General features: G+C 43.9%; 2 protein-coding genes across 6 annotated transcripts in view; one reads left to right on the top strand and one right to left on the bottom strand.

Annotated features, from left to right (window-relative positions):
* Positions 1–2,690: 2,690 nt before the first annotated feature.
* LOC109388307 (uncharacterized) overlaps positions 2,691–24,826 on the bottom strand; it is a 22,556-nt gene continuing 420 nt past the window's right edge. Inside the window, exons 2-3 of the mRNA XM_019652913.1 lie at positions 24,038–24,815; positions 2,691–2,876 (exon numbers count right to left, since the gene is read on the bottom strand). Of these exons, the coding sequence (XP_019508458.1) occupies positions 2,717–2,876; positions 24,038–24,815 (938 nt within the window). The 3' untranslated portion in view covers positions 2,691–2,716. The remainder of the gene's footprint in view (positions 2,877–24,037; positions 24,816–24,826) is intronic.
* CREB1 (cAMP responsive element binding protein 1) overlaps positions 24,353–24,826 on the top strand; it is a 57,806-nt gene continuing 57,332 nt past the window's right edge. For 2 of the 5 annotated variants that reach the window (XR_002125180.1, XM_019652926.1), the window contains exon 1: positions 24,404–24,590. The gene's annotated coding sequence lies outside the window, so the exon portion shown is untranslated. Of the gene's footprint in view, positions 24,591–24,826 lie in introns of all 5 variants that reach the window. The other 3 variants (XM_019652928.1, XM_019652930.1, XM_019652927.1) reach the window with 3 other exon arrangements.

Below are 24,826 nucleotides of genomic sequence, written 5' to 3'. Positions count from 1 at the left end.
AGGTCAAGGGCCTGGCAGGGTTGGTTTCTGGTGCAGCCTCTCCTCCTGGCCTGCAGTGGGCTGCCTTCTGGCTGTGTCCTCACATGGCCTTTCTTCTGTGCACAGATGGAGGGAGAGGTCTCTGGTTTCTCTTCCCCTTCTTATAAGGACACCAGTCCTATCGGATTAGGACCCCATCCATATGATCTCATTTAATCTTAATTACCTTCTTAGAGGCCCTATCTCCAAATATGGGTGCATTGAGAGTTAGGGCTTCAACATATGAATTTGGGGCGGTGGGGGGGGGGTGCGGGGAGAGAAACACAATTCAGTCCATAAAAGCTAGTTAGGAGCAAATATAGACAGCATGACTCCAGGGCCTAATAGTCTTTGTGTGTATTTTTATATTTTACTGAGGTATAATTTAAATATAATTCAATGAGTTTTGAATGCGTACATCCACATGATTCACATTCCTAGCAAGAACTGTACAGTACCCTTAACTATGACACTCTACCAGAGTATCTGAGGACAGGAGGTGATGCCACTGGTAGATTGCATGGCAGCCAGGCCTCATCCTCGGCACTGTAGACACAAGGCTCACTCGCAGCAAGACGTGCTTCTGAGCTCCCTCCCACCCCCCACACCCACCCCACCCCCCACTCCCCCACATGCGGTTCCTCCTGGACCAGCCCTCAGGCTCTGCTGCTCCACTCTGCATCCCAGGAGACTAATCCTTGCCAGCTGTGTTTCTCGGGGTATTTCTCCCCCTCCCTCTCTGCCTAAGGCAGTGTCTCTGGCATCTCCTCTGAGCCTCCAGCTCCCACCAGGCAGTCCCACCATGGCTTTCCACCAGATGACCCTAGTGCCTTCTCCACTTTGGTAAACAGGCGCCACCTCCCTGTAAACCTCCAGTTTAGAAGTGGCAGTGGCGTCCTGCTGTTGTTATTCTTTGGGTTATGTTGCCATCCATTGTTTGGCTTCTCAGCTCTTCCATCTCCTATATAAACAGTTATCTGCATTCAATCCCCAGTTTCAAATATTCCGCATGCTGTCTCTCTTCCTGGTTACACTCTCCTAGTACGCTGAAATATCCCCTACTTGTCAGAACAGGCTCAGAAACTGGGACAATTCCAGGCATTAGAGGGAGCCCATGCACAGAGGCTGGTAGGTGCTGGACTCATGAGCACAGATTCCTCTAAGAGGATACCAGAGATCGTATTTACATTTGTTCTCTACTTGTTGACATCTTGGTCCATTTTGTTAGCAAATTAGCACTTTGCTCCAATTCGTTTATTGCCCATGGCTCACCTGTTTTCCAGGTGGACCTCTGCTAGCTGTCAAGACTAGAAATGCTTCTATCACCTGCTTCTTCAGCTAATGTCATGACACTAAGCTATTAATTGGATTTGTCAAACTGCCACATATTTATTTATTTATTTATTTATTTATTAAAAGATTTTATTGGGGAATTGGGGAAGGGGGACAGCCAAGTTGTTGTTCTTCAATCCTAGCTGTGGAGGGCGCAGCTAGCTCAGCTCCAAGTCCAGTTGCCATTGGGCCACCCATTGGCAGCTCGGGGAAGCTTAGCTCAAGGTGCCATGTTCAATCTTAGTTGTGGGTGGGCCTAGCCCACCATACCATGCGGGAGTTGAACCGGCAACCTTGTTAGGAGCATGTACTCTCACCAGCTGAGCCATCCTGCCACCTGCTGGCAGCTCAGGGAAGCTCAGCTCCGGCACAGCTCACTGGCCCATGTGGGACTCGAACTGGGAACCCTGTTGCTCAGAGCTCGCACTCTTAACCAACTGAGCCACTCAGCCGGTCCTGCCACACATGTGTTTGTCCAAATGAAATGGCTGGGGAGAAAACAGTGAGTGAGTAGGGCAAGATAGGACACTAACACTGAGGAAACTTTCACAGCTGGTACCCACCTGGTACCAGCTGGTATCCTGCCAACCAGTTGGGGGTGGGAGAGGAAGCCACTGTAGAGGCTTAAAAGAGGCAAAATGCCGGGTCAGCTCTGGGTCCAGCTTACAGCAGCTTTGGCTAACTGTAAAATCTGCATCGAGTAGATCCCCAGGACTGCAGCAGAAGGACCTCCATCTCTAGTTTGGCTGCAGATCTAAGCCTTGTCTTCCAAGAGCCTTTGACTTGAGGGAGGATCAGGAGGCAGACTGCACCCACTGGCTCGCGGCCCTACATCCAGGGACTTCTCCAGAACTGCAATGGTTGTGAGTCAAACTTCCTGTCCTCGGCTCACACCACCTAAGTAATGAGCTGTTGGCCTGTCCGGATTGCAGACGTAGGAGCCCTGCCGTCAGCGGGTAAAAACCAGATAGTTCCCACTTCTCCTTCCCTCTCTCCGTGATAGATCACTTTAGTCTGGAGAACTGTCGTGAACCAATGGGGCAGCTAATGGGAGAAATGTAACACACACACACACACACACACACACACACACACACACACACACACACACACACCAAAAAATAAATAAAGGAAGAAAGAATCCTGTTAGTCACAGAGCTTTTCATCTGAACCGCAGAACAGGCTCTTGCTCTGTTAGAATAATAAAATCACAGTCTTGCACTGTTTTGGCTCCTCAAACAAAAGCAGCTCCCCAGAATGCAACTCTCCAGGACGTCTGAGTTGGATTTAGTTCTCATGCGGAAAGGCATACATTCAAAGGAGAGACAGAGTAGCCTTAAGAAAGTCAAAGAAATAAATAAGCTTGTTATTCAAACAAGGAGAACACAGGCTGTGGGGCAGCTCTCCTCCGCGGTTGATTCAACACCTGGTGAACACACAGCATGGTCTCCGCCCAAGCTGGCATTTTCCCACAGTGGACCAGCACCTGCAGAGGTCCCGCGGAACGCCAGGGCTGTCTGTTAGACCTGGGGAAATAGGGTGAGAAGAAAGGGCAGGGAGAGATACTTGATTCCAAAGGAAAATCACAGGAACCAGAAGTTATTGTAAGAGAAGGACCTCAAAGCAGGCGGCTGGATCTGTTTTAAGGATACAGAAATACTCTTTGTGGAGAAATATTTAGGGAAAAAAAGAAAGAAAAAAAACACACACACAAAGAGTGCATGAGGATCATATTATAGGAACAAAATGTTCTCTCCAAAACCAAAAGCCGTTACGGAATCGGTTGTTTTAACGTCACGTGAGCCTGAGCATGTTACCTAAGCAGCAGTCCTGTGAGGTAAAGAAATGTGGGCTCGGGTACCTCCATTTTACCATTCTTCATCCACCCCACCCCCATCTCACTTCGCTCCTACCTTCAGCACCCCCTTTCCCCAAAGTCACCCAGGACTCAGAATCCTCTGAAAAAAAGTGTTCCTCTAAATTATTCATAGTACAGTGCTACTGACTTCCTATCTTTCCCTTCCCAGAAGCATTTGCTATGTAAGAATCCAATGAAAAATGAGCAATGCTTGAAACACATAATGAATCACTCCTGGTAAAATTTCAGGCACTTGTAAAGATTTCACTGGGGGCGTGGGGAGTCTCTTGCCCACACCCTAAATGATACCATGTATAAAAATATTCTATAACCTTGACTTCTTTTAGAGCACTAATCCACATTGTATTGGTGTGAGAACATTATTTTTAAAATGCTGACTTTCAAAAGTTGAGATCACAGCTTTCAATCACAATACCCATGTGACTAAAGAAGGCCAGCAGAAAAATATTTAGGAATTTATTTCAAACTTGCGTTCTCCTCATGTTTGAACTTTTGTATCAATAAAGGTATGAGAAAGCTGTTTTCAATAACCAACAAACCTTTCTAAAACCCTCTTTGATCTTGCCACGTTTCTTTTCTACCAGTGCACCAAACAATTTTGGCAGTATTTTACCCAAATCACATGCTGCCCCCAATAGGGATAAAATCCATCGAATAGTAGTTTGATGTCCATATTCAGAATTATAAGGGATTCCTACAGTAATATTGACATTCTCGTTCCTGACTATGGTAGACTGTGGCCAAAGACGGCTACACTACAACACATGCTCTTTTACAATATGACTGTGCCACGCCTCCCATCAGATGGAATCTACTCCCTCTCCCCTTTAACCTGGGCTCGCTTTGTGACTAGCTTCACAACAGGATCTGGCAGAAGGGACTCAGTGTGATTTCTAGGCTGAGGTGTTAAGAAGCCTTAGAGCTTCCATTTCACCTTCTTGGAGCCCAGAGACTTCAGATAAGGAAGTCCAAGGAGCAGGGAGGTGTCCCCCCCCGGACAGCCAGCCCTAGACCTGTGAGTGAGGCCATCCTGCGTCCTCCAGCCCTACTCACAACCAGCCAACACGTGCAGAGCACAAGTAAGCCTTCCCCACTGAGTCCTGCGCAAACTGCCGATCTACAGGATCATAAGCCAATTTGTGCTTTAGGCTACTGTGTTTTGGGGTTATTTGCTACATACCGGTAGACAACCAAAACCCTGATCTTACACAAAAATGACTAAATTGTATACAGCTATCCAGATCTGACACATCAAAGGTGAGACACTTGACCTCAGAAAGCATAATCTGTCTTAGTACAAAAATTAAATAATTAAAGTCAAAATTATGCTCTGAATCAGAGACTTCTCCTCCAATATCCATGCTTTCCTTCTTCTACGGCAGTGGTTCTCAAAGTGGAGTCCTGGACCAGCAGTCAACAACACACAGGAACTGGTTAAACATGCAAATTCTTGGCCTCCTGCTGAATGAGACGCTCTGAGGCTGGGGCCCAGCAATGTGTATTTCAACAAGTCCTGCAGGTGATTCTGATGCATGCTGAAGTTAGAACCACTGTTGTACAGCAATAAAACTTCTGATGTTTAACTGGTATACCTGGCCTGGCTAAAGACCAGGTAAGGTGGCTAGGTAAGGCCATGATGAAGTTCTGGCCAGAAGAAGGAAGCAGAAATGGGAAAAGGCCTGTTCCCTTCCCTGGCCCTTTCGCCTTTACGCTGGCTGGAATTCACATGTGATTGCTAGAGCCCCAGAAACTGTCTTAGCCCAGGAAATGATCCTGGGAAATGAAACGATGCACAGCAGAGCAAGAAGATGAAGAAGCCCAGGACCCTGACGCGATGGAGCTGCCTCCTTAACTCTGATTAACTCCCTGACTTCCTTAATGTGAGAGAAATGTCAATCTTGTTTAAGCTCCCGTTTTTTAAAGTTCTGTCCCTCACATTTAAATCTGATCCTAACTTATACACCATCCTGACTGTGTAGTCCCCCTTCCCATCACCAGAGATACTCTTTAATATATTTTATTTCTTTTGCTTGTCACAGCTACCCTTTAGATAATTTCTTTAGTTGCTTAGTCACTGTCTCCCTATTTGACAGGAAGCTCCAGGCGGGCAGATTTGTTTTGTTTATCAGCATCTAACACACTTCTGCCCTCACAATAGAGACGGTGAATAGTTACTGAATTGAATGGCCAGATGGAAGGATGGATGTAGGCACACCGAATTTTGTACACAGTCTTTCAACAATGATAAACCAACAAGTCTCAAAATAAATCTTTCTTTTAAATACTGAACATCCAGCAAAACTATCCTTCCCCCACATCCCACCTCGGTTCCACATTTTAATCTGAATATGAAGCAATAAGATTAATAACTAATACTTTTATATGTCTTAATATCTGCCAAGGACAAATTCCAACAGAGGGCATCCTATAATATACCTAACCAATATGCCCCCAAACTGTCAAGGTCATCACAAACAGGAAAGTCTGAGAAACTGTCACGGCCAAGGGAGCCTGAGAAGACAAAGACTACTGAGTGTAACGTGGTATCCTGGATGGGATCCTAGAACATAAAAGGATACTAGGTAAAAACTAAGGAAACCAGAGTAAATTCCAGACTTTAGTTACAATAACATATCAATATCGGCTCACTACTTGTAACACATGTGCTACACTAATGTAACAGGTTAATAGGAAAACTGGGGAGGGGGCTAAGTGATGGGAGAGGCTATAAGTATATATTCTCTGTGCCATCTGCTCATTTTTTCCTGTAAATCTAATATTGTTCTAAAAATGAAGTCTATTAATAAAGGAAATATGCCAGAGACTTACATACATTAACTCCTGTTACATATATTAATTCTCATAAAGACTGAGACAGGTGCTATGAAGAGCCCTATTTTACAAGTACAAAAGAGTACATTAAGTCCTTGAGGCTTAGAATATATGTTTCTTCTGGATCAAAATTCATTTGATTCAGTCATTTAAATTCAGTGTATTGATTACTGTGTGTTAGCCAGAGACTGAGCTTAGGTGATTTTATGAAAAGAGTCAAAATTAGGAAGGCAGAAAGGGCTTTGTGTCTGCCTGCTTAAATTTAAAAGGCACAAGCAAACACTTTAGAGTATGTACAATTCTGAAACGTGTTCTATTTTCATGTTGACAGCACATACACATCTCCAAAAGCTAGAAACAACTGAGCTTGACATCTAATTATCAAGAGTTATTATTTAAATATGAAGCCACCGGATGGCGCATATCGTGAAGAACACATAAATCATACATCATAAGTTACAAAGCTGATTCAGGGGTGGACTTGTGTCTCATCCCAAGTACCAAAATAGCTAAGGCTCGATCTGTGAGGATGATCCCTGGTCTGACCTGAAAGAACACCTCAAATGAGACAAATCTCTATGTCACTGCGTTCCTTTCTAAAGATACTCACTGTAAACTTCCTTAGCTACTATTTTGGCTAGCAGAAGCTTAACATTTTCATTACTGAGTACTCTGTTGACCAACACAAAGACATGGCACTTGGCTGGCCAAGCTGAAATTCTGGCCCATGTACTTTGACCACGTAATACTGTCAGTGCTTGCTACGTCGCCATACACCCAGCAGAAATACAGCTTGCTGAAAATTTTTTTTTTGCAAAGTGTATGACCTATGGGGTTTGACTTCCATACTCTAAACTGTAATCAGGTAATGTCCAATCTAGACATCCAGCTGAAACAGGGAGCACTTTGCATCTGTGATTTCATTACTTCTCATGGTTCCCCCTCAGCTGCCTCACTAATTCCTAAAAGTTCAGCTAAGGCATAGCTCCTTCACAAAGTCTTTCTTAACCTGCTCAGTGTGAGCCATTTCTAGACACTCCCGTGGCACCTTGTGCTGACCTCAGTCAGAGGATCTGCCACAAGTCGGTACAATTCAACAAGTATTGAATGCATACCCATAAGGCACTGCTCTAGGCATTTGGAAATCATCCGTCAACAAGTCAAAGATTGCCTGCCCTTATGAGGAAAAACAGATAACAAACAATAAACTATAATAAGTACATTTTATAGTATGGTATACTGAGAAGTACTATGGGAAAAGAAAATGTGGAGTGGATTAAGGGGGATGGAGTGGACTGGAGTACAGAGGAAGATTCAGGTTGCTGTATTAATTAGGATGGCCAAGGTAGGCTTCAGTGAGAACACAAGATTTGAGCAAAGGCTTGAAGGAGCTGAGAGGGTTAACTCTAGAGATCCAGGAGCTAGAAAGAGAGCAAGATCCTCAGGCAGGAGCACGTCTGGTGAGGCTGGGAAACAAACTGGAGGCTGTTGACCAAAATGAATGGGGAGCAAAATACCCCAGAGGGGAGTAGGAAGGGGAGAGAGAGGTGAAGCAGGAAACATCGTCCATTAAATAGGGCTTAGGGGCCAACATAGAGACTTCGCCTTTTACTCTGAGTGGAGTTATGCTGGGTTTTGAGTAGAGGAGAGACAAGATCTGACTGATTTTTGCAAGATTCACTCAGGCCACTATGTTGAGAATAGAAATGTAGGAAGATTGGGGGAGGCACAGACAGAAGCAGAAAAACCTGTTAGGAGATAATTATAGGTGAGATTTGAGGATGCCTCAGGCTAGTGAAGTAGCAGTAGAGAGGAGGGCAGATGGGAGTCCGATTTCAGATTTAGAATCCTGCTGGATTGGATTTTCAGGACCACAGAGAGAGGAGAGCCAGAAACGACTCCAGGGATTTTTGTCCTGAGAAAATGACTACAATGGAGTTATCATGAACTAATGTGGGGCCCACCATGTAAGAAGCAGATTAGGATAGAAGAGCAGGAATTCAGAAACGAGTATGAATTGGGTTGTCTGAAAATATTCTGTTGATACTTGCCGGTAAGATGAAATAAGCACAAGGAGAGTGGGTGTCAGTGGTTTGAAAGAAAATCTGGGATTTGGCAGAGGGGCACATTTTAGAAGTGCTACATTTCTAATTTCTAACACTTGATATCACAGACAACATTATGAAGAAAAACACCCCAGAAATGTCTCTAAGTCAAAAAGTGATTCTGAAGAATTAAACTCTGAACATGAAAAAGTTCTATAGATACCTCAGACGATTTGTTTACTTTTACCTTTTTATATGTGGCCTGAGAATAAAATGTAATTTTAAAAAACCATCTAAATAAGTCTAAAATTTTTTTTCAATAAACAGAAAATAATTTTGGTGATAAGAAATAACCACGTAACAGTTTAATGGGCAATTTTTCCCTAGTGACACAAAAAATACCTTTTAACTGGATATAATGAGAGATGATAAAAAATTATCTAATACTTACTAATGATCACTTACAATGAGCCAGGGACAGCACTAAGTCATATACAGAGAGTGCCAAAAACATGTATACACATTTTAAGAAAGGAAAACTGTATTAATTATAATACTCAATGTATAACAAAAGATGAATACAAGTTATGTCTGACTTCTGTGATTACAAGAAGTGCTCAAAGTGGTTCCCATCAGCATCCAGACCCTTCTGATTATGGCGAACTACTGCTTGAGCAACGTTGACCAAAGTGTCCACTTGTACACATTTTTTTGGCACCCCCGGTATATGGAACTTTTCATCCCCACAACAATCATATGACATAGTTCCCATCCCCCCCCTTCCAGAAAAAGCTCAAAACAGTAGAGAAAACCTGTCTTCTGTATGTCCCATACAATTTTTGTACTTTGCTATTTTTTTCCCCTGGAAAAAAATCATCAGCCTCCTGTTTAGTAATTCCTCACCTTTAACAATTTAAAGAATGAAATCTTCAGCATGGATTTTCCATGTCTGCTCCATGTTACTTCAGGCATGGCTGCTATCTCTGCTGCACATGGATCTCTAATCCCAGTCCTTTGTGTCCTCTTTTTGGTTTTGTTTAGTTCCCTTGTTTGGGGTCAATAAACAGGCATTGAATGAAGGAGGTGCTGATGGGATGAGTAAAACTTTATCCGTGGCCTTGAGGCATTTACAGTCTAACAGTCTGGACAAATACATGAATCGGTAATATATTTCATAACATGTAATGGGTGCTCTGCTGTGTGTGTGCAGCAAGCTCTGACAGTGAAGGGACAACTCGGGGCAAGCCCTAATGGAAAAAGAGAGAGGGTGTTTTTAAAATTCCTTTGGCTTCAGGGCAATTCTAGTAAACATTCCTGGGCTGTAGCAAGCCACTTAGAGAGTGTTTTGATTATAGCCCTTTCATACCTTGCAACATGTAGGCCACAAGAGCATATGCTATTGAACTGAAAGATGATAGGCTGTAAGTCCTGAAAATGATTCAGTTCCGGCTTCCGGGAAAAAGTACAAGAAACTCTGACACACAACTACAAAAGCATCCTACTGGTTCCACTCAAAACCACAATTACAAAAACTATTTAGCACTGGACCACAGAAGTGGTATTAGTAACAGTTACAGAGCATTACAGTAACATATTAAATAACATTTGCAGATTACAGGAATCTATATGGGGTAATTGTAATGGGGTGTAGGGGACCTGAGAAAAAAAGGATGAACTCAGTCCTGGAAAAAGATCAGTGCAGAGAGACTGCGTGAACGTGGAAGAAAAAGCCACCCTACCAAGAGTCAGGGCTGCAAGCTTACCTAATTCTAGCAAATTCAATTCCATTTCACTGACATTTATAACCCTCATTCATAGTTTCAGAGTACAGTTACTAAAAGACCTCTTATTTTATGAGGATCTCAGAACTGTGAAGTGAACTGCTCCAATGGATTAGAATGAAACAAAGTTTTTTTCCTGATCTACAGATGCAAGAACCTAATGAGATAAAATCTGCTCGTGCAAGGTCAGCATTGACCTGTGCATCCCCTCTAAGTTCTTTTGCTAACAAGGTATTTCCTGGAAGAAGCAACAATGTAGTTAATGCAGCATACAGAAACATACACTAAATGGTCATTTTTGATAGGTCCCTTCTAAAAAAGTATGTCAAATACTAAGATATCAGAATTTAGCTGACAGGACTAGATTCCTTGCTAAGAAAAGTCTACATAAAAAAAGGACACTGGCAGTCAAGACATTGAAACTTTTTAGGGTTCTTACTCTCATTTGTTACCTAGGCATCTGTACAGATGAAAAGGTCTATTCTCTCCTTCCCTATCATCCTTACACTCCCAAACAAGTAAGCTCTTTCTAAATTCCTTAAAGAAGTGGGGAGGGTAAGGAAGGGATACAAGTCTAGCTGGAAGGAGCATTTGAAAATAGACAGCGTCCCTTTTCCCATTCTATCTTTGGATGTTATTGATGTGTGTTGTGTGTAAAGAAAACTTGAGAATCACTCATTAAGTATCTGAACACACACATTAGATACCTTCATACAGTTAGTTATAAGAGATTCAGTAAGCTAACCATGTTTTCATAGCCTTTCACTATACGGAGATGGGGGGTGTTTTGGGGGGCGTGGTTTGAACCGCTGTATCCTGTACCTGAGTTTAGGTAGTAACAATTCCTGTTAGGACATGAGTCAGCTGTGTTGTTTCCCAATATCACCAAAACAATATGCACGACTGAACAACTAAACAGAGATGAGAAAATTTTATCAAGATGCATGTGAACCTCAGCATTAAGATTCGCAGAATTAATGACCACTTCATTTACTTACATACTGAAAGAAATGTCACTCTTCTGAAGAAATGTGCTCTGGTACTTCTGAAATACACCCTATGATCAATTTTATCTTACTTTATCAGAGTAAAGCATCAGTTTTTTAAGTCCCAAAAGACATTTAGATGGACGTTTTCTTTTAATAAGCATGGGCATGAAGTCTGAAGGGAAAGCAGTAAGAACCTAGTAAGACAGTTTAACAGGCAAGAGAATTCCTATATTTTTATATTACTGTTACTAATGCCTTAGGTATTTGACTGTTAACACTAGTATAAGAGTAGTGCAATCGAAAATGCAGAATTTGGACAGGACTGCAAAAAAGTAAGCTTGTTATCCTTAGAAAGTCAAATGTCTCCATCTTCTCAGGGTTAGTAATGTTTTCCCATGACTTCTTGGAAAATATCACTGTTTTCTTTGGGTTCTTTCCAGGTACTTTATTGAGAGGGCAAGATGTTGGAAGAGAAGAATGTTGTAAACAGTTTTATCATAGGAGGATTGGGAATGCTGACCTCAATATGCTTCTGTTCTTTCTACATAAAATTCTCAGAATATAATTGTGGAGGAAGAAGGGTGGTCAGAAAATGTAGTATTGGTCATTTGCTGATTGTTCTAGCACAATCATTCTCAAAATAGATTCATCCTAAAGCCTTACCTTTATATCCTAAATCAGTACTTCTAAAACTATCTGTGTTAAATGACCATTTAAAAATTTTCCAATTCATTGCAAACTTTTGTAAACTACAGTAGAGATGAATTACTGGAAAAGTAAAAAATTTTAAAGACAAAGAATACAAAATAAAAGCCCCCAAATTTTGTATTATTGGTTTCAGCAGGCATAAAATACTGTGTTATATTGCTACTGGAGTTTATAAATGCTTATTCTCAATTTCTGTACTTGCCTTGTTGCAGACGAGTAACAAACTATTCCCAAATACAGTGTGAGAACTGCCCTAATCACACACATACACAAACACAGGATGTGTACACATCACAGCACACACACAAACACATAAGACAAAGCACAGCTAAATTTCTATCCATTTAAAAAATAATTTAGGGCCGGCCGAGTGGCGCGATGGTTAAGAACTCGCTTGGGATGCCAGAGGGCCCCGGTTCGGATCCCACATATGAGGGCCAGTGACACTGCCCTCTACAGCTAAGATGCTGAACAACAGCTCAACCTGGAGCTGGGCTGCCGTGAGTCGCTGGCAATGGCGTAGGCTGCAGTCCCTGTGGCAGTGGGTTGCCATGGGCTACCGTGTGTAGCCAGCAGCCAGCGTGAGCGGCCGTCCAGAAGCCGGCGACTGATCTGCCTCGCCAGGGAAGAGTGCAATGATGGTGCCAACTTGGGCCAGTGAAGCAGTGTCCTCCACAACTAGATTGAAGAACAAAACGACAGCAACTTGTCTGTTCCCCTTTCCCTAATTCCCCAGTACTGTTCCCATCCCCCCAATTACCCAATAAAAATCTTAAAAAAAAAAAATTTAAATTTCTATTAAATTATTATATAGCTTTTTTAAAGACTTTTTTTTTTAATTGGGGAATTGGGGGAGGGAAACAGTGTTGGTGAATTGGGGAGGGGGACCAACCAAGTCGTTGTTCTTCAATCTTAGTTGTGGAGGGCGCCAGTTGCCATCTGGCTGCCCGTCGCCAGCTCGTGGCCTCTAAGCTCAAGGTGCTGTGTTAGAATCTTAGTTGCAGGTGGGCGTAGCCACCATCCCATGTGGGAGTTGAACCTGCAGCTTTGTTGTTAAGAGCGCACGCTCTATCCACTAAGTCATCCAGGTGGCAGCTCAGCTCAAGTTGCCAAGTTCAGTCTTAGTTGCAGGCAGGCGTAGCCCACCACTGAACAGGCAGTCTTGTTGTTAGGATCACATGCTGTCACCAGCTGAGCCATCCTGCCACCTGTTGGCAACTCAGCTCAGGCACGTCACTGGTCCACGTGGGAATCGAACCAGCGGCCCTGTTGCTCAGAGCTCGTGCTCTTCAACTAACTCTTAACTGAGCCACTCGGCCAGCCCTATATTATATAGCTTTTTAAAACTCACTTAAAAAAAAAAAGCTGAGAAAACAGGTCTCCCACCCACCCTCTCCCTATCCATCTAGTGCCTACCCAGAGAGGCAGCCCTCTAATCAAACCTGTCAGAAAAGCTATCAATGACAATCCTGCTCCCCCAACCTGACCTTCCTCCTGGAGCTCTCCTCTTCCTCCTCACAGCTGCTGTCTTGGGGATTCCCTCTGTCTCTCTTCTATTCAGGGGTTCCCTTTGAGATGGGCTATTACTGTTCAAAATATTTGCTGCTACTATATGGGGTTGATTATACTTCCTTGCCCCACTGACATGAGACTTAGCTATGACTTGTGATGTCCTACCCTATAGAAGCATATTACATCTCTGCCATATTAAACTCAGAAATGACTGTGCAACTTGCTTTGGCCAAGCACATGTGTCACTCCAAGGTGGAAGCTTAAAACAGGCCTATCATCTTTCTCTTCTCCCTCTGCCACAAGACTAACAATGTCCCAGGCAGAGGATGCTCTATTGGCCTGGGTCCTATTATGAAGGTGACGAGGCGCAGAACTATCGGGTTGTCGGAAAAGTCATGACGCATTTTCGCAATGAAAAACATAGAAAAAATACAACATGACTTTTCCGACAACCTAATATATGATGGGCATGTTGGGTAAGAAGAAATAAAATTATGTTGTAAACCGTGGAGAGTTTGGGGTTGTTTGTTGCTGCATCATAGCCTAAGCTGACAGACGTACCTTGTTTCCCGGATTTTCTCTCTTGGTTTACTCTCTCATTTTGGTAATGCATACTTTCCACTAGTTTTCTGAGGAAGTGTTCATGACAGGCAAAGACCTAGTATGTCTGAAGATAACAGAATACTGGATTTAAAGTAATTTGCCCCCAGAATTGGAAGGCATTAATACATTGTCTTCTAGCTTTCAATGATGCTATAAAGAAGCCCAGTGCCCTTGTGCTTACTAGTCCTTTGTCTGTACCTTCATCCCCTCCCAGAGGCTTTGAAGTTCTTTTTTATAACCAGTGTTCTAAAATTTCAAGGTCATGTGCTTTGACATGGGCCTTTTTCAAGAGATTTAGATATCTCTTTCAATTTTAATGCTTATGTCTTTCCATCTCAATGCTCATATTTTTCAAATCCAGGCAAGTATCGTCAATAATGTTTTTCCCTTGAGATCTTTTATTTCTTTAAGAATTTAGTTTTATCAAAGTTATAGATGCTCACGGTTTGAAGAGTCAACAGGCCTCTCACTGAATATTTGCCTTCCTTCCCCAGAAACAGCCACTGTGGGGTTTTTCAGCTGATGTTTTAAAGTTGACCTCTGTATCTCTACACAACATGCTTCAATTATGATAACTTGGTATTTTTGCTTTAGGCATTACTTATTGACTTTTCATTATGGAAATGAAGATTTATTCTCTTCCTTCTCTGAACACCCACCAAATACATGGTCCTTTCACCATGTATCACAACTTTAATTAGATTAATAGAGTATTTACATTATTTGGGTCTTGTATTCTAGTTAGATTTGAGCCACATAATAACTACGATTACTTTTCCTCTTCTGTCAAACTTTTTGTTTTCCCTGGAGTTAATAACTGTATAGTTCTTTTCACTTACTTTGTTTTTTTTAAGATTTTATTGGGGAATCAGGTAAGGGGAACAGACAACTTGCTGTCCTTTTGCTCTTCAGTCTAGTTGTGGAGGACATTGCTTCACTGACCCATGTTGGTATTGTCATTGCGCTCTTCCCAGATGAGGCAGTCGCTCACTGGCCATTGGATGGCCCCTCACGGCGGCTCACAGCATCTGGCGAAAGCTCATGCCTGCTGCTGGCCCGCCTCACTGCAGCCTACGCCATTGGTGGCGACTCACGGCAGCCCAGCTCCAGGTCGAGCTGTTGTTCACCATCTTAGCTGTAGAGGGCGCAGTGTCACTGGCTCTCATATGGGATCCAAACGGGGCCCTTCGGCTCAGAGCTGGCATCCCAAGCCAACTCCTAACCAACGCGCCACTCAGCCGGCACTCACTTACTTAGATTTTTAAACACAGATCACTAATTAGAAACTCTTCACCAGTTGTTTAAGTCTTGTCTCAATACAGTCGTACACATCAGGCTTCCTGTTTGGTTGGTTAGTTTATTGGATAGTTTGTTGGTTTCTCTTTCAAGCAGAAAAATTTCCTTATATTCATTGGAGTACTTCCAAATAGAGGTCCTTTCTTTGCATTTCTCAAGATAGGAGGATAGAATATATTTGTTAGAAGTTTGTTAGCAGGATTTGTAACTTTTAAATGGCTAGCCAAATGTTCTGCAGGCCTCTCTTTGTACTCTTTTCCCAGAGTCTGTGAATGAGTTGAAGCAGGTATGGCTTCCAATTCCTGAACCCCTCTGGGTTTCCATAGGTTAGGTTGGCCTCCTTCTAATTGCTATCCCTTCTGCAGGTGCTTAGGTATCGGCTTCCACCTCTCAGACAAGTCGGTTACCGTTCCTGTGTCCATCCCATCTTCTCAACATGTGCTGACTCTCTCAACTGCTAGTCTCTGTTCCTGGTTTTTGTTCTTGAGGAGCTGTACTAGCATTTTATTGCCACTGTAACAAATACCACAAACGTCAACACTTAAAACAACACAAATTTATTATCTGATTTGAAGTCCAAAATCAGTCTCAGTGGGCTAAAATCAAGGTGTTGGCAGGGCTGCATTCCTCAAGGTCATTCTAAGTAAGATCTCTGCCTTTTCTATCTCCTAGAGGCTATCTGCATTCCTTAGCTCCTGACCACGGGAGCATCTCTGAATGTGTGTGTGTGTGTGTGTGTGTGTGTGTGTGTGTGTGTCTGTCTGTCTGTCTGTCTGTCTGTCTCCCCTGCTGGCCTCTTTCCCTTACAAGGATCTTTGTGATTACATTGGGCCCACACATTAATCCAGGATAATCTTCCCATTTCAAAATCTTTAACTTAATCACATTTGCAAAGTCCCTTTTGCCAAGTAAGATAACATATTCAGAGGTTCCAGGAACTCGGACATGAATATCTACGGGGGGACCATTATTCTGTCTACTATGGAGTTTATACTTTCCTTATACCTTTACTGTGGGGTGTCAGGAATGAGCAAAGCTAAAAGCATATGCTCAACCACCTTGTTTGACTAGGAGGCCAAATAGTGTGTGTCTTGGTTCCAATCACTGGGATTCTTAGATCTATTTCTAAAATAGATATAAAGATAGTGTAGGAATAATAATAGAAATAAACAAATGTCACTAAGCCCTTAATCCATTACACGAGATTAGGACAGGCCCCAGAAATGTTTTCATAAACCCTGAGTGCCACAGTTTGGGAGAGAATCTGACAGAGTAGAAATGGGAAAAAAATGAATAAAATGTGTAAAATAGAACTAAGGGGTAAGGAAAGAAAGTTTTGAAGGCGGTGCATATGATAAGAATATGAGAAATGCTTGTCATATTTCAGTCATGCGGGTGCTACCCATGGATTAGTAGACAAGGATCAGAGATGGAACATGAAGGCAGCATCGTATATACAATAAAAAGAGAAAGCTAAATTTAGAGTTGGAAGTTTTAAATTTTCAAACTTACAGTTTGATCTTGCACAAGTCAATTAGGTATCTTGGTTGTGTAGCTGAGGACACTGAAACCCCAAGAGGTTATCTCAATTTAAATTAGTGTATATATATATATATATATATATATATATATATATATATATGAAAGGCCCAAGGGAAACATCTATCACATAGCAGCTGAACGTTAACTGAATCTGAAGCACGAAGAGGCACTGACTGAACACTAGCACTACGGCATGGGCAATGGCCACATGAAAACCCAACAGCGGGAAGGAAGGCAGACTCAAAGAAAACTATCTTTTCCATTTCTAAAAAGATGTAGCCTGGCCACAAGAAAATGCATGGGTACGACTGCAGATATTCTATAGAAACACACTTTGTCATTCAAAAAAACTGTACTGAGCTCCTCCAATATGCCAAATGCCATGCTAGGCATTGAGGATACAGCCATGAAGAAGGCCGATGTAATATCTGCCCTCACAGAGATGACAGTCTAGCGGGGAACTAGACAAACAATGACAAGCCAGTGTGCTAGGTGTTTCGATGGCAACAAAAACAGTGCAGGCACCTAAACCAGACTAGGGCGTTTCATGGGGAGGTTAGATAAGGTGTTCACAGGTACAGACACAGCCTTCAGAGCTCAGCTAAAGAGTAGGAGCTAGTGAAGCAAAGGTGAGGGGAATGGTTTGGCAGAGCTTCAAGGAGCCCACCCCTTTGCCTAGGAAGGGTGACAGAGTTAGCCTGATTCCTGTGTCATGCATGAAAGTGGCAATAGGGCTGTCAGAAAGTGCTCAGGTGACTATGGTGCTTTAGAATGACAGACTTACATTATGGAATTATGACTTTGCTTTCTTCCCAGTGCAAAGTCTCTCTCCCCCTTTTCATTCTGCAACCCAGCAGTGAAGCGCCATGATTAAGAGTGCGGGCTCTGCAGCCAGACTGTCTGGGTTCCATTCTGACTCTGCCGCTTACTCGCTGTAATACCTTGGAGACATTCCTTCGCCCCTCTGTGTTTCGGCTGACTCACCTATAAAACGTTCCTCATATTAGTCTTTTCCTAACTGGGTTATCAGGATTAAATTAGCTAATATATTAAAGTGCTTAGAAGAGCACCTGGCACAAAGTAAACACTCAATAAATCTTCACTTGTTACTGCTACTGGTTTTAATTGCCAACCACTGGTCTTGTTCAAATTTCTAGGAGGATAAGAGGCCAACTTTGTTTCCATGGCATTTCTTTCAGTCACAAGGAAGACGAGAATGCAGCTAACTATTTGTTCCTCAAAATAGCAATTAAAAGCAACCAGAATCTTGCTGATCAGTTCTTCAGTTCACACTCTGAGACGTGGGGAGATCAGAAAGCTTCAAAGAGGTCTTCATGTCTTTCAGGTTATGGTCAATTCCCCTTATGCTCAGGGGATTCATTCCGAGACTCCCAGTGGGTGCCTAAAACCACAGATGGTACCAAACGCTATATATGTATAATACTATGTTTTTTCCTATACATACATACACGTATATCTATGATCAAGTTTAATTTATAAATTAGACACACTAAGAGATTAACAACTATGATAAAACGAAACAATTACAACAAGATATTGTAATAAAGTTATGTGAATGTGGCATTATTAAGAAAAACAAGTTACATGAGTACAAGCACTGCAATACTGACACAGTTGATGTGATAACTAAGACAGTTACTAAGTGACTAACAGGCAAGTAGAGTATACAGTGAGTACAGGCTGGACAAAGGGATGACTCATATCCCAGGCAGGATGGAGCAGGATGCATGAGATTTCATCACACTACTCAGAATGGATACAATGTAAAACTTATGAATAATTTCTGGGATTTTCCATTTAATGTTTTCAGACGGCAGTTGACTGTGGGTAAGTGAAAAAGTGGATTAAGAGGGAGACTATTGTACATGGAAGTGAGATAGAGATGGCCGGGAGTGTGGCCATGCTGAGATCAGACCCCACAAGAAGGCAATACTTCGGTGGAACCACCTTGATTCAGGGTGCAATACAGAAATTCAATATTTATAGACGCATCCAAAGGTGATCAGGCTGAGGGAGACCTGTTAAAATTAACCAAATGCCAGGAGATTAATATTAAATCCAGAATTTCAACTGCATTCACTCAACCAACATTTGAGTGTGAGCTGTGTACATGATACTATCCTAGATGTTCAGGATACAGCAGTGAATAGAGAGACAAAAGTCCCTGCCCTAGAGGGGTCAGACAACAAGATAATAAATTAGTGAAGCATATGGCATACCAGGAAGTGATAGGTGCTATGGAGAAAAATAAAGTAGCAAAGGGAGAAAGGGAAAGCAAAGGAGCAAAGAGAGAGGTGGGGTGTAGAGTGAACAATTTTCATCAGAGTAGTGGGGGAAGGCCTCACAGAAAATGGAGACATCTGGGCAAAGGCCTGAAGAGGTAAAGAGGACATAAAAAAGTCTGGAAGGAGCCTTCTGAGCACAGGGACAGCAAATGCAAAGTCCCTGAGGAGAGAGTATGTCCAAAGGGTCTGAGGATCAGTAAGGTGGTCAACAGGCCTGAGCGAGGAGAAGGGAAGTGAGATCAGGGAGGAGATGGGGTCTTGTAGGTCTAGCTGTAAGAATTGTTCTTTTTCTCAGACGGAAAGCTCCTGGATACTTTTGAACAGAATCATGGTGTGGTTGGCTTTGTTTTAGAGGCTCACTCTGGCTGCTATACTGAGAAGAGAATGAAGGTTAAAGGTAGCTGATATAAAATCCTAGTCAAAGGTGACAGTGGCTTCAACCAAGGTGGTATCAGTGGAAATGGAAAGAGTGGTCATATATTTTGAAGACACAGCAACAGGATTTGATGACAGATTGAGTATTGGCGGGGGGAGGGGATAAATGAGTTGCTGAGTTGGCCTCTCCAGTGGGAATGATGAAGTTGCAATGAACTGAGATAGATAAGGTTGTAGATAAAGGTTTTTGAGGGGAGGAACAATGAAGGGTTCAGTTTTAGACATAATAAAATGGAGAGGTCTATTAAACATCCAAGTAGGGATGCTGGAGTACTTGGATACATGTACAAGTGTGGATCTGAGACTAGGGAGTTGTGAGCATACTCATCATATCTAATGCCATAAGGTTGAATGAGATCACTAAGGGAGAGGGAAATAGAAGAGGTCCAAGGACAGAGTCCTGGGACACTCCAATATTAAGAGGTCAGTGAGCAAAGGAGATTAAGAACAATGACCAGCAGCATAGGACAAAAACCAGGAGACTGAAGTGTCCTGTAACACTGAAGAAACAAGTGTAACAAGCGAAGAATTGTTACAGGGAGGAGGGAGTGATAACTGTGTCTGATGCTGCTGATTGGTCAAGTGAGATAAAGACAGAGTATAGGCCATTAAATTAAGTAACATGGAGAGCACTTTTAGTGATGGCTAGAGCTAGTTGGAGTGGATTTAACAGAAAATGAAAGAAAAGGAAGTGAGGCAGCAAATAGAGCACTCTTTCAAGGACATTTACTGCAAAGAGTAAAGAGAGCAAAAATAAACGGAGCAGTAGCTAGAGAAGGAAGTGGAAGAGTGTTTTTTGGTTATTATGGTTAGAGATTAATTTTAAGAAGCAATACGGTATATTAATTTACATGGGAAGAGTAACTGGTAAACAGACCAGGAATAGTTGTAACGTATCAGTGCTTTCCTCTTCTCTCTTGGAAAACTATTATACTTGGAAAGTACAAATCACAAGATTTTTTTCATGAGCACTGATAACATTGATCAGATAGCACTGATCCCCAATTTCTAAGAGTGCATGGCACAAAGCAGTTACTCAACATATATTTTTAGAATAAGAGAAGTCACGATGGCCTTGAGGTTAGGTAGGAAAGCAAATTAAGTCATGAGAATAGGCAGGGTTCATGGAACTTGAGTTTGCAGTGAGGGTGAAAATTAGGTTCAACAGCAGAAGTAAGAGATAAAAATAACAGGAAAAGGAAGCCGTGGTTAGAAAAAAAGTTCTCAAATATCATTTTCTCCTTGAATCTTTTATAATCATCTCAAGAGACCCTCCCCCTTTTCTGGACCTCTTTTGAGGCACTTAACTTATTACTATGTCAAGATATATCCATGTGTTCTTCTCTACTATTATCTCCCCAATATTGACCAAATTTTCCAATAAAAAATTGTGTCAAAAACAGGGGTATCTTCCAAATCTCAGAGACAAAAAACGGATGCTGAAAGTTTAATATTCCTAGTTCATTTCTATAGTTTATGGAGATGCTAGAGCAGAATGATGATATCAGGAGACTAAATTTCAAATCTGAAGTATATTCAAAATGTTTAGTAAAATAACTTGTACTTGAATGGAAGATTGAATGAATGAGTGAATGAACAAAGTGAAGTGAAAAGAGAAGAGAAGGCAAGGAGAATGCATGATTTAATAACTGAGGCCCACTGGACTGACACTAGGGCACAAGTGAACAGGGGAAGTGGACCTGCAGTCAGAAAGCACCTAGGAGGATAGCAAAGTAACTAAAACAGAAAGAAAGCCTAAACGAAGGTCATTGTGAACAGAAAGGCAGAACATGAGGAAATTTTAAATTAAAAAATTACCATAGCTGGCGGGTGATAAATATAGGCTAGGAGTAAATAATGCCAAGATTTTGGTTTCATGTATAGGGCCAGGGTAAGAAGAAAGGCCAGGAGATGACAAGCTCAATTTTAAAATGTATTTGATACAAAGGTGAGATATGCAAATAAAAGCTAGTTAACAGGGAACATTTTAATTAACACCTAATATATATTAAACATTGTTCCAAGTGTTTTCCATGAATTATATCATTTAATTATCACAACAACACTATGACACAGGTGATGTTGTCATCTTTATTTTACAGATGGGAAAACCAAGGCACAAGAGTGAACAATTTGCCCAAAGTCACATAGCTAGTAAGTGACTGAGCCAGGATTTGAACCAGGATTTGAAAGTATTACGGAATTTGTCCCGGAACCACACAGATATTCATTATTTATTCCTAAATATGTAACGAGTACCACTATATTCTAAACATTGTGGGTGCTAGGGATCAAAGGGAAGGGGAAAAGCTGGTGGTGAACAAGACAGACCTGGTCCACACCTGCACAGACCTTACGTGGACACTATACAAATAATTACAGGTATGATAAATCAGAAAATGATGTTACAATTAGGTAGGGGGAGAGGGTAGCAGAAAAGAATTCCAGGGGAAGGGAATGGCATGTGTAAATACCTTGAGGTGAGAGCCTACAGTAGGGGAAAAAAAGAGAAAGGAGCCTGGAAAAAATAAAAAGACTAATATGGCTGGAGTGCAAAGCTAGGGGGACAGCTGGGGAGGCTAGGGAGAATGACGAGCCCAGATGGTGGAGGGTCTGGTTTCCACCATAAGGAGCTTAGACTTTTCAGTAAGCAAAGGAAAGCCACTGAAGGAATTCAAGCAGGGTAGTGAATTGATCAAATTCGTATGTTTTTGTTTGTTTGTTTGTTTTTAGCTGAGCCATCCTGCCACCTGTTGGCAGCTCAGCAGCTGCTCAGCTCGGGCCGGGATTCGAACCACTGTTGCTCAGAGCTCAAACTCTTGAGCGAGCTCTTAACCAACTGAGCCACTCGGCCAGCCCCAAATTCGTATGTTTAAAATTACTGTGGCTTCAGTATGGCAAATGAATTGGAATGAACCAAGAGCAGTACTGTAGGGTCTGGATGGTAGCTATCGGCAGTGCTTCAAGCAAGGGAGGAATACGACTTAGACTGGAGTGGGGTGTGGAAAAGTGGTCATAGGTATTCAGAGAGGCCACAAATTCAATGTTTTAAGGCAGACAGGTCTAGGTGATTCTGATGTGTGTCAGAGGCATCTTAGGTTTCTGGCTTGAAATGAGTTGACGGATCGGGTGCCCTTTACTGATCCCAGGGCTATGGGAGGAGGGTTTTGGAGGGAATCTGATATACAGGTTGAATTTGACATGCCCAGTCATCCAAATGAAACTGCAGTAATGGCAGTTAGAATGTGAATCTACAGTTAAAGAGTGAGATCGAGGCTTGAGTTATGGGATGGGCAGTCTTTGGCAGAAAGTATCTGAAAGTACCGGAAGAGGATGAGACCACCTAGGAGAGTGTAGTGTATGCGGTGGGACTCAAGAAGAGGGCTCAGCTCAGCGGGATTCCGACATTTAAGAGTGGGATCAAGAAGCTGGTTGTTAAAAAGCAACCAGAGCGGTGAGGGGGAAACTTTGACAGAGGGAAGAGTATATCTGGATGAAGGTGTGGTCAATAGTGTCAAATACTAGAATACATACAGCCTCATAAGATGATGACGGAAGCTTGTCTGGAACGAATCAGAGCTGCTTCAGGTGAGTGGCAGGCACAGAAGCTCCACTAGAGGGGTTGAGAATTGGGACACGACAGAATGTCCAGGGGGTAACAGACCACTGAAGTCATGGTTGGAGAGGAATGCAAGAAGAGAAATCTTTTTTAAAAAATGTGAGACGTAAACATGTTTAAATCCTAAACAGGAAAGCCAGTAGAGAAGGAAAGATTGAAAATAACAGAAGGAAAGGTGGATGCTCTTCAACCCGAAGTCCCTAAGAAAGCAGATGATGGACCAACAGTACCATGAAGGTAAAAAAGATAAAAGAGTACCTCGGAGGGCATCTCTTTGTAACAGGCAAAAAGGGGCGGAGCTCAGGTTTGGACCGTCTCATCCGCTTCCTAAAGACAGATTTGCTTTAAGGGACCAGAAAGAAAATTATAAAAGACTTGAGAGCCCGGGGAGAGATTTGCAGAGTTCAAAAAAAAAGGAGAATGACTTCAGTATCGTGAACTTGGGCGACCTCTGAGAGAGCAGCTTCAGTAGCTTCGAGGGAACAGAAGTCACACTGTCGGGTTTAGAGCCCGAGTGGGTGTGCAAGGAAAGGGTGCAGTGGGTGCAAAACCACTGCTGTACAAAACGGGCTGTGGAAAGAAAGCGACAAAGGATGATGGCAGAAAAAAGGCGGCAGGTGGGGGAGGAGGGAAGACACTTCGAAAGTGTCGACGAGCAGCCTCGGTCAGGGCAGGTCATTGCTCGGAGGCCCGGCTGGGCCGAAGATGACCCTGGATGCCCGCGCAGCCCAGCTGAGCCCCGCAAGACGCCACGAGTCCCAGAGCCTCCCCACCCCCCACGCCCGAAATAGAACAGCGCCGCCGACCGCCGCCAGGTTTCTCAGCTGATTTTCGAAGCGGGGCCGCCAGGCCAGCCCCGTGAGGCGGAAAGCCCTCCCCACGGGGGCCCCACGACGCCCACGGCCCGCGCCGCGGCAGCGTGGCGGCCTCGCGCCCCAGCGCCCGGCCCTGCCCCGGCTTCGGGGGCGTTTGCAGCCCCGCAGCAGCCCTTCCTCCCCACCTCTCCTGACTCCTGCACTCAGCCGCGTCAGACACTGCGGAGTAGCTCCCACGTCCCGGCAGCGTTTGAAAGTTCCCGGGCCGGCGGCGCTTCGGGGCCCAGGCCCGGCCGCCGCAGCCGCCCTAGAGCCCGCCGCTTACCGCCGCTTACCGCCGCAGGGGCAGGCCCGCACGGGGGTTTCCATCGAGGAGGCGACACCCCGCGGGAATTCCCCACCCCGCCACACACAAACCCCACTTCCTCTTTCAAATTTCCGCCGCCAGGTTCTATCCGTCCTGAAGCCGAGCGGACTTAGACCACTCCTCCACCACGCTGGCCCCAGCCCACCTTCGCCTTCCCGCTCCTGGCGGAACCCCTTCGCCTCGCCCGAAGGAGCCCGAAGGCCTTCGGTAAGTTCCGCCCCCAGCGCGAAGGGCGGGGCCATTCGAGCTCCTCCGGGCCGAGCTCGGCTGTTTCCGTGCGCGGCCGCTGCGCACTCGGCACTGGGCGGCGCTGGCTGGCTCCCTGGCTGCGGCTCCTCAGTCGGCGGCGGCTGCTGCTGCCTGTGGCCCGGGCGGCAGGGAGAAGCGGAGTGTTGGTGAGTGACGCGGCGGAGGTGTAGTTTGACGCGGTGTGTTACGTGGGGGAGAGAATAAAACTCCAGCGAGATCCGGGCCGCGAACGAAAGCAGTGACGGAGGAGCTTGTACCACCGGTAAGAGGAGCAGGAGGAGGAGGCAGGAGCCGGAGAGAGCCGGGGGGACGGAGGGGGGACGGGGAGGCGCCGGACACCCGCGCCCGGGGCCTTCCCCTCGCAGGAGGGGCCGCGGTAAAGATGGAGCCTCCGCCCGAGCCCCACAACATCGCCGCCGCTCGCAGCGAACAAAGAATAATGGCGGCGGACTGGAGCCAGCGGCGGCCGGGGCGGCAGCGACTCTGCCTGCAGCCAGC

The sequence above is a fragment of the Hipposideros armiger genome, unplaced genomic scaffold, assembly GCF_001890085.2.
Source record: "Hipposideros armiger isolate ML-2016 unplaced genomic scaffold, ASM189008v1 scaffold_190, whole genome shotgun sequence".
In the NCBI taxonomy this organism is placed as follows: Eukaryota; Metazoa; Chordata; class Mammalia; order Chiroptera; family Hipposideridae; genus Hipposideros; species Hipposideros armiger.
The sequence above is the reverse complement of the archived record's forward strand: the minus strand, read 5'-3'. Positions and strand labels throughout refer to the sequence as shown.